Source organism: Vidua chalybeata, chromosome 5 (assembly GCF_026979565.1).
Source record: "Vidua chalybeata isolate OUT-0048 chromosome 5, bVidCha1 merged haplotype, whole genome shotgun sequence".
NCBI lineage: Eukaryota > Metazoa > Chordata > Aves > Passeriformes > Viduidae > Vidua > Vidua chalybeata.
Window position 1 is genome coordinate 43,191,577 of NC_071534.1, and position 16,959 is coordinate 43,208,535.

A 16,959-nucleotide genomic window follows, 5' to 3' on the forward strand; every position below is an offset into this window, starting at 1 on the left:
TGAAGAGAAGAAGGAATTCAGTATGAAGAGAAGTGTTGCAGATGTCACAAACAGCATGAGAGCCGGGTCTATAACCTGCCTGCTGGAATCAGATAAGCTGCTCTTGTGCACACCCCAACTGCTACATATTAAAGGAAAAGCATGAGATTAGAAGTATCTCTGTGACTGTGCTGCTGATATATTTCTGAAAGCATTTGATTTTGCTACTTCACTCCTCTTTGCAAAGTAGTTGGATTCATGCTTTTCCTTTCTCCAAGAAGGAGTTTGCTGTGGAGAGTACCAGCCTCATGGAGCATCTCCCTTGCAATTTCTTTCCCACTTCCTTTTCAGAAAACTACTCCATTCCCCCAAACAGTGAAAAGCTGCTGACAACCCCCATGCAGAGGAAGTGTTAGGAGGGAATTATGATGGTGTTAAAACCTAGTTACCCAGAAGAGCTACTCACCCAGAAGTCATCTGGAAGCTGGGAACTGTTTGTGAACATTTGGAAACAGGGACTTGCTGCTTCTGTTTGAATATCTGAAGGGGATTGAAAAGATTTCTAGTGATTTCCGGTCTCTCTATTTGTCCCTTTGTGTTCCTATGAAACAGGACTTCTATTTATATTGATTTGCTTCTGAAATGGTCACATAAGTGACACTCTTCACCTCAAGGCCATAAAAGTGACAGACCAGACTCCCTGCTTTTTTCTGCCCTTGGTTGTCCTTCTTGGAGTTGTATATTAGGCATTGCAATAATGTGCCACAGCACACTCAGGTAACCCAGACTCCCCATTGGACAGTTTTGAGTGCACAGGGAAAGGAGCAACTCCTTTGTCATTTGCAAGTTAGAATGGATGGACAAGACAGAGAGTGTATGGCAGAAGAGCTGGTCTGTCTGGTGCTGGCAGTGGCACCTCTGTTGATAAAAGTACTGCAACTGTTTGTTGATAAATGCAGTTTGTATCTTTGCATGTCACTATCCATAATCCCAAGCACAGGGCCACTCAAACATCTGACAAAAGTGTTTTGTCTCCATCCTGTGCCAGGAAGCACAAAGTGAATCACCTTCATATTCTTACTCACAGTGTTGTCTAATTTTATGGTTCTTGCAATCTGCTCAAAGTTTAAGTTGGTTGCTTTTAGATGCACCCTAAAAATGCACACTAAATCCTAAATGCACGCTAAATGCACACTCTGCTTGCAGGATGTAACTATTTCAAATTTATAGTCTAAGATAAGTCCTCTCCCACTGAGCCCCTTCTAGAAGGTTGTTAAAATTAGGCCCAGTGTAATAAGAATCTGTAACATCTTTTCTAGTGAGTCATAACCTGTTCACTTGTGGGAAATGAGCTTGCCAGTCTACTAAGGAACTGACTTGCTAACTTCTCAGTCTTTGTGAGGTGTCTGCTCTTTGTTCCCAGGTGGTTGTCATGATGGATGCTGTTCAATGCAGGAAAAACAATAATTTAACAAATGCTGTAATACAGTGCAGTAGCCTAAAGTACTAGGTACTAGCTGGAAAGGAAGGAAATCTCTTAAAACAGAAAAAATTTAGTTTCCACATACATTTGACAAAGAAATAACTTGAGGACACAGACAGTGCAATTAAATGCTCTTGCTTTGGTCTTATATTTTCTCTGCAAAATAAGTAGAGGCAGAGGAGATGAAACAACCTGGAGTAAGTAAGTGATGGAGCAATGTAGCATGAAAAGGGCAGTAGTAAATTGCCTTGAGAAACTCAGCAGTTTTCCCAACAAAATCAATTAATCCCTTGTCTCCTAATGTACATTCACATATGCATTTTATATATGCGGTTTTTGAAGCTATCTATACATTTCCATAAGCATGAATATTATATTTAAGGTACTTTCTACAAGAATTTTTACCTTCTATTTGCTTTATGTCATTTCCATCTCAGTAAAAGTAATTGTTGAGAATGCTAAGGCAATTTATGGGCACCTGTGAGCTCATAAATCTTATGTGCTTATCCTAGAGATATATCTTCTATATATATACTTTATCAGGAGGTTTCTATCATACATCACTGTATAATGTATCTACAGTAAAAAAAAAAAAAAAAAAAAAAAAAAAAAAAAAAAAGGTATTGTACCAAACCTGATCTTTGTCAAAGCAGACACCAGCCAGCCCTGTAGTGATGGCAGCTGCTAGATGGCTCATTATAGAGGGTAGAATGGAGATGTGTAGTTTCTGAAAAACTGACACTTCCTCAAGTGTCTCCCCTTCTATGAGTTTTTCAGCATCCTCAGAAAAAGAAAGAGAAGCCTAAAAAATTTGTCCAATAGTTAGGTTTTCAGGAGAAGGTCAAATTTCCATATTGAAGTCCCAGTTATGGGTACTAGAGTAGAAAGCAGTTCAGACTGTTTTGAGTTAGCAAAGCATTTCAGAATGTTAAAAGTGAACAACACTTGACAACAGTGAATGTGCTTGGAGGAGGAATATTTCCATTTTGGGAAGAAGACTCAGAATGACTCTGCATTAGCAGCTAAGCTCAGGGGTAAAGTTGTGATTGTGCTCACTGACTCTCCTCCAGCTCAGACCTTGAGAGGTCCTCCAACTCAGGGTCTCTGCATGTACCCCAGCCACTATCCTTCATTCATTCTATCAGGACCAAACAAGAGCTAAACTGATGTAAACCCCTGAAATGCACCAACAGTGGGCACTGGGTCCTCAGCACTAACTCCTCAGATCTGTTCTTGCTGGGTTGCACTACTCAGTAATGCAGAGATAAATGACTGAGTTAGATACTGAATCATCTTTAGGGTGTTCAACTCCCAAGTCTCTGCCTATTTCAGAAGGTGCTTGGGGCAAGCCTGGCCACCTAACTCAGGTTTCTCACACTTAGCACTGGAAGCGGTGAATGAAAATACTCCTCTCTTCTTCCATCTATGACTGTGATTACAAATGAGACTCCTACATGACTGAGAAGTCCTTTCTCCATTAATTAACTAGATGAGTTGACCATGGTGAGTGGTTACACTGAATCTTTAAATCTCTTACAAATACATGCTATAAGCAGTCTCTATGCTTGGCCATTATTTAAATAGTCATGCAAAATCTAGGATTACTTGATGCTTTTCTCTCTTTCATGAAGGCTTATAATGACCTTAAAAGCATTAATTCAATATGAGGTCAAGGAATTATTTTAGCTGTGAAATCAGTTGCTTAATAACAGTTTCCTCAGAGTCAAGAAATCATGCAGGCTGTAAGGCTCAAGTAATTATTTCATTTTTCTGCCTACATATTCATGGATTTAACTACTACTCTGAACAAATAGAGAAATGAGTTAACAAAAGATTTTCAGTACTTGGATTTACAGTGTCCAAAACATACAGAGAAGCATGTATCTGCAAAATTAAACAGCTATTTCTGTAATTTCTTAAGAAATCAAATGCTGCTTGAATGTCATACATCAGTATATCGCCTCTTATATAGTACAAGCAGGATCTCACACTGTTTTATCATTACTTATTAATGGATTGTCTTTGATTATTTTGTAAGTCAATTAAACAAGTTTATAGGTTGTAGTAGGCAAAAGCAAATAAATTTGGGTTTATCCATAATTTTGAATTGATAAAAAATTAGTATGATTGTAAAATGAATTTTTTCCTGATAAAATGTTAAATATTTCATAAACAAAATATTAGATTTTGACATCACTGTGATGCTGTCTCTCTTTTTTAGTGTCAGAAATACTTATCAATTGAAATAGGGCAATGCATGGGTAAAATGTTTTGAAAAATTGCAAAACTGACAGAGTGTGTTACGGCCTCATAATAAACAATTGTTGAATGATGTTTATTAAAATTGGCTCTCAAATGACAGTTAATAAATTCATAGTTCTATTCTGCATGCTAAATTCAGCATTCTGAAAACTTAAAAGCAAACAGATCAAAACCAACAGAGATTAAAAAGTCACAAAGACAAAATACAGCAACACCAGAAAGTGACAGGGAAATAATTCCGTCTTAAAAATGACTTATAATTGGGTAACTTTTAACAAAAATTTTATAGACTGAATTAGAGGCAAATCAGAGTATTTTTGATATTTTAGATATGCAGTTTCTCTGATGCATATAGTTTGTTCATACAGCAGAGACATTCACATTACGAAGTCCCCTTCAAAAAAGCAAAAAGCCCAGTTTCCCTCTATTTCTGATTCCAAGTTAGGAATAGTCATGGATAACAAATGAAGGACAAAAAAAAAAAAAAAAGGCATGGTAAAATTAAACTATTAATTTATTTTAATTAAAAACCTTCAACATTTCTTCAGTATTTGGAGAAATTAGACTATAAGCAGTATGTTCCTATGTATGTTTCACATATACCCAGAGCATATCTGCACTTGCAGATATGCAGATATGCAGATTTGCAAAAATACTGGATTTAATGGGCTCTGTGTCCTTTACTGTAATCACTCCATTGGCTCTTTGATGCTGCATGGGGTTGGTGGGATGATGGAAAGAGTTGCTTCAACCATGTATTTTCACCTCTGTTTCTAAAAGGTGAAGGGCAAACTTTAAATCAAGGAGCAGTTTATCTTTAATTAAAAAAAACATAATTAGGCATTATCACTTAATTGCTATTACTGATGGAGAAACGCATATTTTCACAACTAGTGACCCATGCTGTATTATGTCTCTGCTGTTTACTGCACAATAAATCTGTATTTGTGTTTGGCAGCTAGCCAGAAAAATTAAAAGGTAATCAACATGCTTCTTTGCAGTCTGGTCATCAAAATCTTTGACTTCACAGATGACTAAGTAACAAAGTCAAGTTGTGGTAATCTAACAGAAAACCTTTAGGAATAACTATATTTATCTCCTCTGTCAAGGTATCAAATGACACTTGAAACAAGCATATACAAAAAGCTTTGCAAAACAGATGAGAAAAACTGTGCTATACACCTCTTGTTGAGTTAAAAAACAGTTTAATGTCTCAAGGCACCACCACGGTAGAATTTTATACCTGCAAGTAATCATCTAATACACTATTATACAGTTAAGGTAATGTATTAATAAATAGCTTGTGCAATTTTGGGAAGCAATCTATAAAGGAATGTTAGATATACAATAGGCACGTACTATAATACAAATAAAAACCAAAATTCCTAGAAAAAGCATGCTGAGCACCTCTTGGTATAGGCTGAGTTTCTTATTCTAAACACTATGTAAATCTTAACTTACAAAAGGTAAAACTGAAATCTTAGAGTAACTGCTAATTTAAACTGATTTTCCTGGGTATTTTCCTCTATGTCACAGGATTATTCTTAGGGACAGAGGACTCTGGTACTGGCTGTAAAGGGCTGTCTTGTTCATTGAGTTGTGTGTTCAAGTTTTCAGAAGTTAGAAGGGAAGAATTAAAAACAATTTCGCTTAAGTCTGATTTTATGGATACCAGATGTGGTTCTTGAAAATTCAATGGTTCTTCTAACACCTGTGTATTTTCTCGTGTCATTCCCATATCTGATGGTGACTTTCGTTTCATTCTTGTGTATGATTTGTCTAAATTCTCCATGCCTTGGTCAGTTTTCTGAAATCGCCCAAAGAACCAGATGAAGAAACCAAACAAAGCAAAAGCCAGCAAACTTGGAATAAAAGCCAGGCATTTGACATCAAGGCTAGAGCCTGTGAACCTGCTGTGCAAGAACATGTCCCCTTCGGCATAGGTCCGGTTCGTCAATGGGTTAGTGTTATTGGATCTCCACTCCCAAGATAACTTCGTTCTATTAAGGTCTCTCAAGCTCTCTGAGTCCTTCACTGTGTAGATCTTCTGTCCAGGACCGATATATTGACCATATTCATGAGGTTTGTAAAATATCTGGTTCTTCCACATATTCAGATCCAAGATTAAAACAAGGAAGATAATTCCATAGTTAAACCATTTGCCTGTTTGGAAAAAGAAAGTTCTGTCACCTGATATATCCATTTTAGAAGCAGTACAAATGCCATTACACATAAAAGATACTCAGAGAAAAAAAAGTTCTTTTTTATTAATCTGTAAAGCAAAGTTGTAAATACATTTCCACCACAGTGAGATTTATGCTGAATATCCCTTAGTATTTCACAATTAGGTCTGGACACAAAACAATTTTGTAACACAAGCACAGGAGTATAACTATTCAATTGACATTACAGTTTGTAAGTGACCAGCTTATTAGATCGCTAGGTGATGTGTTATAGATCAATAAACTTTAAAAAAAGCATTAAATCTTAAAGCTTAAAAAATATGCACATGGAAATTTTCCATAAAAATGCCACATTTGACAGAAACATTTATGTTCCAGAAATTACTGAAGTGACTGAGCTTTTTGAGGTTGGTAATTATATGAATTTTAAGAGTATATACTTAAGTTCTTTGATATACCAACCATAGAGTGCAGATACATTCAGGTACGGGCAATCAGACAAACTGCGATTTATAGAATCACAGTGAGATTACTGAGAAATAGCAAGGGCTGATTGTAGACTTCAGAGTCTAGCCAGCTTAGATTTTTTAATAATCTGTGTCTATGAATACACATAACAAATTATACTATTTTCACAATCAAAGCATATCTTACATTCTAGTTAGACATATGTTAAGATCTCACCTGTGCAGTGATGACAGCCATCACCCAAGAACCCGGCAAATTTACATGTCAGCATTAAGTGAAAATACATACATAGAGGAATGTTCCTGCTGGTGATGAATGATCTTGGTCTTTGCTGGAATCATATTTAAGTATGCTTCAAGTGAAAAAGACAATGTATCATAGGATCTATCAAATTACTTAGGCTAGTGACTTGCAAAGAATTAATGGATTCCAGTTCCTAAAGGTATGTGTGTTCAAACTGTACAACCAGAATTCTTCAGGAGGGTAAGGAGACTAAATTGTATTCAGGAATTATGTTTAATACTTCTCTTCAGTTTAGATTAAATAGAGTGAAAATAAACAAGAATATTTATTCTCTTTATTGTCACTGTTCAGAAACAAAACTGAACTGAAAATATTCTATTATTTCTCCCTGTGATTTCATCAGTTATATAATAGACATGTTAAAGAAAATTATCTTTTCAGACTATTAAGACCACATTTAATAATATTTAAGTTTCTTAAATCAACACCAAGAGACTGAAAGTCATGCTAAAGTATGAAATAATGTAACAAACAATACAATGGAACTTGATATTTCCTGTGGATGTTTGCCATGTATTTCATGTTTCTATTTTTCCCATCACATCTGTCTTTCAACAGAAAGACACAGGATTCACTAATCAATAGCTGCTGTCAAGCATATAATAGCCGACTTCTTGTTTTTTCCTCAGCTGGGCACTTAGATGACTCTTCTTTACCATACCACCATTTCTTAGGACACACTGATATCACTGTTTTTCATATTCTCACTGTCTGGAAATGTTTTGAAAATGGCCACGGGTTCAGAAGTTATTTGATGCTGAGTGTTTGATAGAGTGAAAACCAACCCATACATAGAACAAAATCACATAATTCTCATTTCCTTAGGAAAAGTAGGCTAAACACAAATTACAATGAAAATTAAAAAATGCTCCACCCCTGTCACATTAAGAATTTAAGCACTAGCCTGATCTAAGAAAGATATGCTGTTCCTGTTTCATAGAAAGCATGAACTTGAAACTCCCTCACTCAGCTCCTAGTCAGAGCTAGGCAGGCAGAAACAATGCCCTGAGCTCAGCTGCTGCAGTTGGGTCCATGTGGGCTATACAAACCACTTAGGTCCATCATCCCGTTTAGTGAACTGCCACCTGTATGTCTAAGCGACAGCTAGCTGATTGAGAACTGCTGTTCTATAGCGGATTTTCTCAAAAATCCTTAAATTTCTCATTTCCAGACAATTTTTTCATCCTTTGCATCACTGTTATGCTTGATGACCTCTATGACTTTTCCCTTTCTTTTGAATACAGATGTCACCAGAACCAAAGGCTGTGTATGAGTAACAGTCTCACTATAACCATATATGAACACAATGACATCTTTCTGCTCCTACTCAGTAATCCCTTTAGCCATTAATCTCCTTAGAAACAAAATGACTGAGTTAGTGCTGTCTTGGGTACTTACTTACTTACCTCTTTCTAGAATACTGTGTCCTCTGCCATCTATCCCTCTCCAGATATTCACTGCTGTACTAGCAGGCATGACAGCCAAATAAGCCAACCAAGCCATCCTTCTAGATCCGTGATGTTTTGGAGCATAAATATGTCATTGTGTTCATATGTGGTTATAAACAGATTTAATATACTGACCAACCTTTAACATGATAACTTAAATGTTTATAATCTATGTAGATGAAATGATTGTCTGTTGCAACTTAATTTTAGCATAATCATTTTTATAGCAAAGTTTAAGTCATATGTAATCAAGCTTATATAGGAAATAAAAGGTAAATAAAAGGTAAATTAAAAATCAATCGCAGCCTTTGATCTTGCCCATGAACAAAATCAAGTTTGTAAGATTGCTAAGGATCATAATAAATATATTACGAAGCTATAGATATTAATTTTATTTTTAAAAATTTCAAGTTTCATTCCAGATTAAAAGGGACAAGGGAAAATGGAGCCCCACACTATGAAGTCATTTAACTTGTCTCTTACCCAGTTTCTGTAGAATTAGTATTACTGCTGCTTTAGGGTTGGCTCTACTTCAATGAAATTTGTGTGGCCAAGAACACTGGATATACCTGACCCCACTTAGCCATTCTTGGATGGAAAGTGGTTTATTCAAAGACAAGATTTGAAATGGAATGATGTAATAGGATCAACTCTCAAGACTGGAAGGCTAGTCAATCATTTTAGCAAACTGAAAAGAATTTTATCCAGTCTTCAATGAAGTTAACAATGAAGAAAGTTATGTGGGAAAATAGGTTGTGTCATTCAGTCATGCATTACCTGAAAAGTGACATGGTTAAAAACTTTATAACTTTCACAGCACTGACATTTTACATGCTGCACATAATATTTGGAGAGCTAGGAACCTGATTTGATGTATTTGGAAACATGGTACAATACTGAAATTTGATGCAACAAAGATACTCTAAAAGAAAAATTGGACTCAAGAGTGTTAGTGTCCTTGTCAGGCTGTGATGCAAAACATGAAATGTTTTTATATGCACTGTAAACTACAACCAGTATTTGGGGATGAAAATTCACTCCTGTTTTCTGAGAAAGCATGTCTGTTCAAGAGGATTGTATCCTCCTGGCTAGAACACTTACCAATAACCTCCATTTGTGGCAGCTTGGACCTGCATCATAAGACCACGCTCTGAATACCAGCCTGTACAGAACTCTGCTTAGAAACAGTATCCCCTCCCTGCTGAAGCTGAACAACTGTGCACATGAATGCCAGGGGTCTTCTCATTTTGAAAGAAGTACGGATTTTTATTTTTCCCTTTTCCAGAAATTCACATGTTTTTACCATCGAACAAGATTTTTGGGCAATCCTCCACACAACATTTGGAATATATCCCAATATTCCAAACCAGCTGCTGATTCTGGAGCAGTTTTATTTTTGTATGCCCACTCTGGAACAGACCATTAATTTCCCAACAAAAGGATCTCATGTAGAAGCCAGTCCTCAGGAACCTTACTGAGGTCAGGAGGTAATGTGAAAATTCCACTTAATAAGGCTAGACACAAGCAGCCTCATGCTGTGCAACCGCAGCCAGAGGCTAGTGTAGGAAATGTTTGCTTTAGACTTCTATCTCAACTGTAATTTGTGTCTAAAATCGCTCAGCCACTGCTGTAAAACATTTGAAATGTTCATTCTATCTTCTGTCACATTAGTGTTATTAGCTAGATACATGCATACAGACAGACCACTCACAGCTGATCTAAGCCTCTGAGGTTTTTTCATGTCTGTGTGCACAGACAGCTTTGGTTTTACCTCTAACCTTTCTATTTTTGCCCATGGACTCCCTCAGGCTACTTTGTGTAAGCTTGGGCTGAATCTAGACACGCAGTTGGTTTAACTCCACAAGCCAGCCATGCTGGTAAATCCCCAGCTATGAAGGTGATGATTTCTCCTTTGGGTGGAAGGGCACTTGGGTCAGATGAGCCCCCAAAAACATGTTATAAACAGCCAGATAAATCTCCCATCTCTTCTGATACCTAAATCGTAACATTTTCAGTTTGAAAATTATCTGCATACTTGATAGTAGATGCTCTTGGATTTCCAGTGCTGCCATTAAAGGGTACAAGGCAGATCACCCCAGTGTCCTTTAACCACGAAAGAAGCTGAAGTAACAAAATTTACTTTTAAGTTTTACAAATTTCCCTGGGTAATATAGAAAATAGGATAGATTATGTATTTTCATAAACATTGGCCTAAAAAGGAAAACACACTCTTTGTAAAGAGCCATCTGTCAAGGGAAATCCAGATGAGCTAAGCAGATGCAGGAATTCAAGATTTTTTTGATGTTCATAAAAAAAAGTGGCTATCAAAACAGAATGAAAATATTTAATATTCAGTAAGGAGTATTGCAAGGAGTTCTTAGCTGCAAAGAAATGAGAGTAAAATGAGGTACTCAGTTACCAGTAAAAATAAGACAGCTTTTCACAATAAATTCAAAATTACACTGAAGCATATCAGCTAGACTCAGGAGATGTTAATTCACTATTACTGCCAACAACATTCAGAAATCACAAGTCAGGACTAAGAAAGCATGTTATTAGTTTAAAGTAGCATGGGTCAAAATAGTATACCTTGTAGAGTTGCATTTTTTCTGCCCTTTTAGACATTGAATTATGCAGAAGCAAATTTTAACTTTTTTTTTCTCTGCAATCATGATCTTTATTTTATGAAAGCTGAAATTCTCATTTTCTCACTGTATTGAGTAGATAAGTCTTTAAGACAAAATAATAAAAAAGAAAAAGAGCAACTGACTTAAGATTTGTGAGAAAATCAGGAGAGCTGGCAACACAGAACATGTAACTGAAACTCTTCACAGAACTTGCTCAAAGCCATCAAGGACAAACCAAGAGAATGGTGGCTTGAAATCCTTGACTTCTTGGAATGTCACTTTCCTTAGAGCTGCTCCTTTGTGGGACCATTGCTTATTTGAAAAAACAATATTAAATAGGGCTACTTTTATTTATATCAGTCAATAGTGACTAAAACAAATTATGCAAGAACTAATAAAGAATAAACTTTGTCAGGAAAAGGATGGCAAATGTTATTTCAGCCATGCTTTCTTTCTCCTTGCTGTTTGGGAGAAAATGGTTTTCAGTTTCTAAAACTTAGAGCACAGGTCATAGATTTACAGCCTGGAGTTATCTATATAGCTAGTACTAAAAGAAATGTTTTTCAGGCCTCAGTGTTCATTTCCTGCTTGTTACTTAAAAGAGGTCCTATGGTTAAACTTAACATTCTGGATTCTGTGTATTAAACAGGGCCTAAATAGAGCTGGTTCCCTGCCGTTACCATTGTCCTACCCCCATGTCACCTGCTGCAGTTGCATCCATCTGCAAAATTTGGATTGGATTATTTTAATCTTGATTATATATATATATATATATATATACAACTAGTTTGGTTTTTTTTTAATATTCTACACCTTGATTTGAGTAGAATATTCAAGTATCTGCACATCTACAGCTTGAAAATTATCCAACATGATGCCCTAACCTAAGATAAGAACCGATGGCAAGAACAGATGGTTCAAGCAAAACTTACCCAAAGGGAGGTTCTTGTGCCATGTGTTATGGCTGTTTATTAGATCTCCTAAAGGGTGGTGTAGCACTGAGATAAAACAGGCTCTCAGTAGACAGGATACGTGATGTGCAGTCAAATGGATTGATTTGTCTAGCGAATCTAATAAATGGATCTTGTTAATGCTGAGCAGGGAAAAATTTCCTTCAGCCTTCATTCATTATCTCATCCTCATTAAAAGAATGCCTTCTCACTAGAAAATCAGAAGAGACTCCAGTCCTCTGTGCAGAAGACTACAATGCATAAATATTGGTTTTATTTGGTTGGCCTGTTTTCAAACAGCAGCATTGCTAGTGATTGCATTTCTGATCACTAATTTATGTTCTTTGGTCTTGTTTGTTCTTTGATTATCCCTGATTATCATCTATGTCCCTGTCTCTTCTACAATGCAAAACTGTTCTTCGCTCTTCAATTCCTCTTCTAGCACCCATTAATTATATGCCAAGTTTCTGTATCTGGTGACACAGTCCAACCTACCACGCTTCAGCCATTTTTCCTACTCTGTGCATTCATTCCACTACTTTTCCTTATACAATGGAATAACAGTACGACATATGGGAACCTTGTGGGACTGAGCCCTCCAAATTCATTCCCTAGTCTTGAGAAAAAAAAATATTTTTTGATTTTGTCCATACCTGTAATTCACATAAAATATTTGATGCTTAAATGATTTTTTTTTTCCCTCTGCTCCTTTCTCTTTTTTCTCACTTGGGAGAGAAAAATGTGTTCATCATGTATACATAACATCTCTTTTCAGCCTACACCTTCTAGTCACTGACTGGCCATCATTTACTTTATCCTGTTCCATAAACCACTAATGACTCAAATGTTCTCCTTCAGATATGTACTAGCTCTTCTTTCTCCCTGTTAGCATCTGTTCTCTGTCAGCATTCCAGCAGGACACCTACCTTCAATTTTGAAAAACTTTCTATCCCTCCATCTGTAATTCCTGCTGGCCCATTTGCCTTCCCTCAGTCAATAACTAACAGGTAACTTCTGCACTATTTTTATCTTCTTTTCTGTTTTTTTAATCTCATTTCTGCATTCTCTGCTGAAAACACCTTTTCTGAGGCCTCATCCAGTCTGCCTCAACTCAGTGCTGGTGTCATTCTTTCCTTGACACATTTTCTTCCCTCAGCTTCAGCTGTCTGCTGAGCTTGTGACTCACCTGCTAACTCTTGACCTTATCTTTGTATCATCTCTGAATGCTCCTTTTGTTCCTGGTCTGCAGGACTTTCTTTTGGCTTGTCCTTGGTTGCCCTCATTTATCTTATTTCTGTGTGGCGTCATGTACTGTGACTTTCTATATTAGCAGTTAAAGACCCCTGCCAATTCACACCTGCATTCTTCTGTTATCCATTATTATCCGTCTCTTCTCAATGTAGAGAGAGGAGCTATACTCCTTTTGTATAGCTTGAAGGTAAAACCAAAATATTTATCCCTATTTAACCTCCTTCTCTTTTTCATTCCCTACTGTTATTAAAATACTGACTCACAGTATGCAAGGATCAGGTACTTTTTATCTATATGTACCATCCATTTCAATAACTGCAATTCTATTTTATTTGAGGCTATTTAACTGTCTGCTGCTTGTTAGATGACTGATGGAAGTATGGTTATGAGTGGCCTTTGCCAGATGAGAATGACCGAAGTTATGAAAAGATATTAGCATAAATCATAGCAAAGGCATCTGAAAGCATAAGAGATTAGAAGACGAAATTACCCTGAGAGAGTAGTTTTAGATAAAAGATGTCTGAAGTTACATTATGTGTTACTTAATGTCACAAGAAGTTGCGGAAATCAATGAGAAACAGCAGGCCTCTCTGATTTGTAAGATACAGATTCCCCATTTCCTTGAGATGGTTATGTGTGGAGAATATGGATATGGACAGATAAAGAGATAGAGAAAGTCTGGGACAAACACAAAAAAATACACGTTTAAGACCATGGTAGCATACATTTATTACACGGAAGCAGTTCACCGTGTGACTGGGTCACAATCTGTAAGATTACCTACCTGTTATATGTATGTGATATTCCTCTTTCAGTATCTTTTGGAAATAAGGTACTCTGAATTGCATGTGTGCTGAGGGCAAGCCTGGAAGATTCACTTCAACATCACCCATAAAATGTGGAAACTCCCAGTCCTGTTAAAAAAGAAAAATAAGAGCCTAAAAGTAAGCTTTCACAGTATATTTTTGCCTTTAAAATGGCTTAAATTAATAAAACAGAAATGTTCTATATTTAAGCCTCCATTATTGGATTTTCTTACTTTAAATTTGATTGACTCACTTGAAATAGAATACCTTTATATTAGATATTAGATCCATGTAATTATGTGTATAAAATGTTCACTTCAGAATAACAGTATTGAACCCACCTTACCAGCGATAGTACAAAACAGAATAAGGATAAGAATATTTATTTAAAACCTGTCAACACTAAGAATACCTATATAAAAACCTTGCTATGCTACTTACTCTTAGTAACTTATAATTTGGCAAACAGTTCACAGGTATGAAATTGGCAAAGGAATTTCAAACACCACATATATCTGTATTCTACTTGTTCAGCTTAGAGGGTATTTTCCGTATTTTGCCTTCATATATTTAAATAAACAATCATTGCAAGTGCAGGCCCTGCAGTATAATCTGCCTGAATCAACCCAAGCTCAGTTTTCTCCACTGCCATATTGCAGCTGACAAGTTAATGTTGGAAATGTGGAAGGTCTTATCTAGCATTATGCAAATTTTGGTAGTGCGTAGTACCCCAGGTGAGGAAGAGCTGCATTTAAAGGAATTTTTCACTTGGTTATCTGTACCCACCATCAGTCACTTGAAAATGGGTACGATAGCATGGCTCATCAGAGCCCAAACTGAAAGCAATAGTGCTAGAATCAGGATGATTACTGCCAGTGTCATTACTCTCTGCACTGCAGATTGTTGATGACCTCCTGTTGCAAACACACAGCCCCTCTTTCCATCCATGCACACTCCTGGATTTGCATCCAACAAGCTAGTGCCACAAGCACCTGAATTACTAAAAATAAAATAAAGGAATCCGAAATGTGAAGAAGTCTGTGAATGACTTCTGATTCCTTCACCTGAAAATCATTCCAGCACAGCCATCTTTCCATGAGAACCAATTCAGTTTTGTAAGGCTAGAAAGTACCCTTATAGAGTAATAAAAAAAAAAAATAGATATTCAAAACTAAGAATCATCTACTAAATTGGGAGGAGCTGTTGACTCCCTTAAAGGCAGAGAAGTTCTGCAGAAAGACTTTGGCAAATCAGAGGGCTGGGCAGCCACCAACTGTAAGAAGTTTAACAAAGACAAGTGCCAAATTCTGCACCTGGGATGGAGCAGCTCTGGATGTGCAGACTGGGGAGTGCAATACTGGAAAGCAGTGCTGGAGAAAGGGACCTGGGGGTCCTGGTCGATAGGAAGCTGAATATGAGTCAGCAGTGCCCTGGCAGCCAGGAGGGCCAACCCTGTCCTGGGGGGCACCAGGCAAGGGAGGGGATTGTCCCGCTCTGCTCTGAACTGGGGCAGCCTCACCTCAAGTGCTGGGGGCTGGTTTGTGTGCCACTATATAAGACAGATATAAAATTATTAGAGAGTGTCCAAAGGAGGGCAATGAAGATGGCGAAGGGACTTGAGGGGAAGCCATGTGAGAAGTGGCTGAGGTCATTTGGTCTGTTCAGCCTGGAGAAGAGGAGACTGAGGGGAGACCTCATTGCAGTCTGCAACTTCCTCATGAGGGAAAGAGGAGGTGCAGGCACTGATCTCTGCTCTGTGGTGACCAGTGACAGAACCCAAGGGGATGGCCTGAAACTGTGTCAGGGGACATTTATGTCATATACTTCAAAAGGTTTCTCCCCAAAGGGTGGTTGAGCACTGGAACAGGCTCCCCCAGAAGTGGTCACAGCACCTTGACAGAGTTGAAGAAGTGTTTGGACAATCCTGTCAGGCCATGGTGTGATGCTTGGGGTTGTACAGTGCAGACCCAGAAGTAGTCCTTCTGGGTCCCTTTCAGCTGAGGATATTCTATGATTATATGACCTCTGAAAGATTAATCACTATATATAACTTAACTTCCAAGACTTGCTAAGCTCTCCAACATTTTCTACAATGAAAGGGAAATGGAAGAGTTTAATGATCTGGAAATAGCACAGCCTGATCAGTAACAGCTGATTTGTGCTAACTATTTGTTATACCAAGTTAAATGGATTAACAGGAGCGCAAGCAAGGAGAAAATCTGACACCCTTAACCTAGTTCTTAATGTTCCCAGAAACATTACTTGTTAGTGTTTTGCAGAAAGTGCCAATCTACAGATATAAAAGATAAGAGAAATAAGGACGCTCTCCTTTTGCCTTATCACTAATGCAACACATACACTCCTGGTAATACCTGCCCAGCTGCAGTCCCTTACCCTGCATCTGTAGACATCCCCTTGCAGGGGGTAGGCATTCAAAAAATGCCCAGAGATAAAAATTTTATGCGTGCATATTTTCAGTTCATTGTTTCTAATATACATCTTGTGACTGGTGTCTCTTGTCAACTCATACATACTCTCACCCAGGAATAAATAGGAAGAAATACATCACATATTCCTGAAAATAAATTAATGGAGAACTGTGAACTCTGCATTAGTTATAGGTAAACATGGTTCTATAAATCTGGCCTCCTGTTCCTGCCTTGTTCAAAGGCTCCTACTGTGCCTTTTGCTGATTTAGAGATAAAATTCCACCATGCAGAATTTTGTACTGGTCTGTGTCTCTGCATCTGAGCTTTTTATTAAAAAGAGTTTTTTCTCATCTGGATGAGTATTACCTGATAATAACATTTTCTACATATATGCACCATACACCTGAATTGTATCATGGCCCCTATTACACTGAAGCACTGTAATATGGTGTGGCCATAACTAGAGAGATGGGTACAGGCTGGTGCTGCAGACCTCACAGCTATAAACAACTAACTGGTGTTCAGCTAAAGAAATGCAGATCTGGGCTGGACAAAACTACTTTTAGGGGTTACAAGGAGAACAAAGAAGTATCTCACATAAGACATGATCTGTAAAACCTATCTGTAACATGGATCAAGGAGGAAACAACAAGGTCTAAACATGTTATCAAAGATAAAAACAGCCCCAAAACAGCTTCTAGCATAAGAAAAAAGAAACCATCATGATGAAGATCATATCCTTCCCAGCAAAGGACTCCAGATGCCAATGA

At 37.4% G+C, this 16,959-nt stretch overlaps 1 protein-coding gene across 3 annotated transcripts in view; it reads right to left on the reverse strand.

The window, feature by feature from the left end:
• Positions 1 to 3,619: 3,619 nt before the first annotated feature.
• Positions 3,620 to 16,959, reverse strand: part of TMEM117 (transmembrane protein 117) — a 190,704-nt gene continuing 177,364 nt past the window's right edge. For all 3 annotated transcript variants that reach the window (XM_053944122.1, XM_053944123.1, XM_053944124.1), the window contains exons 7-8: positions 13,739 to 13,868; positions 3,620 to 5,887 (exon numbers count right to left, since the gene is read on the reverse strand). In XM_053944122.1, the coding sequence (XP_053800097.1) occupies positions 5,250 to 5,887; positions 13,739 to 13,868 (768 nt within the window). In that variant the 3' untranslated portion in view covers positions 3,620 to 5,249. The remainder of the gene's footprint in view (positions 5,888 to 13,738; positions 13,869 to 16,959) is intronic.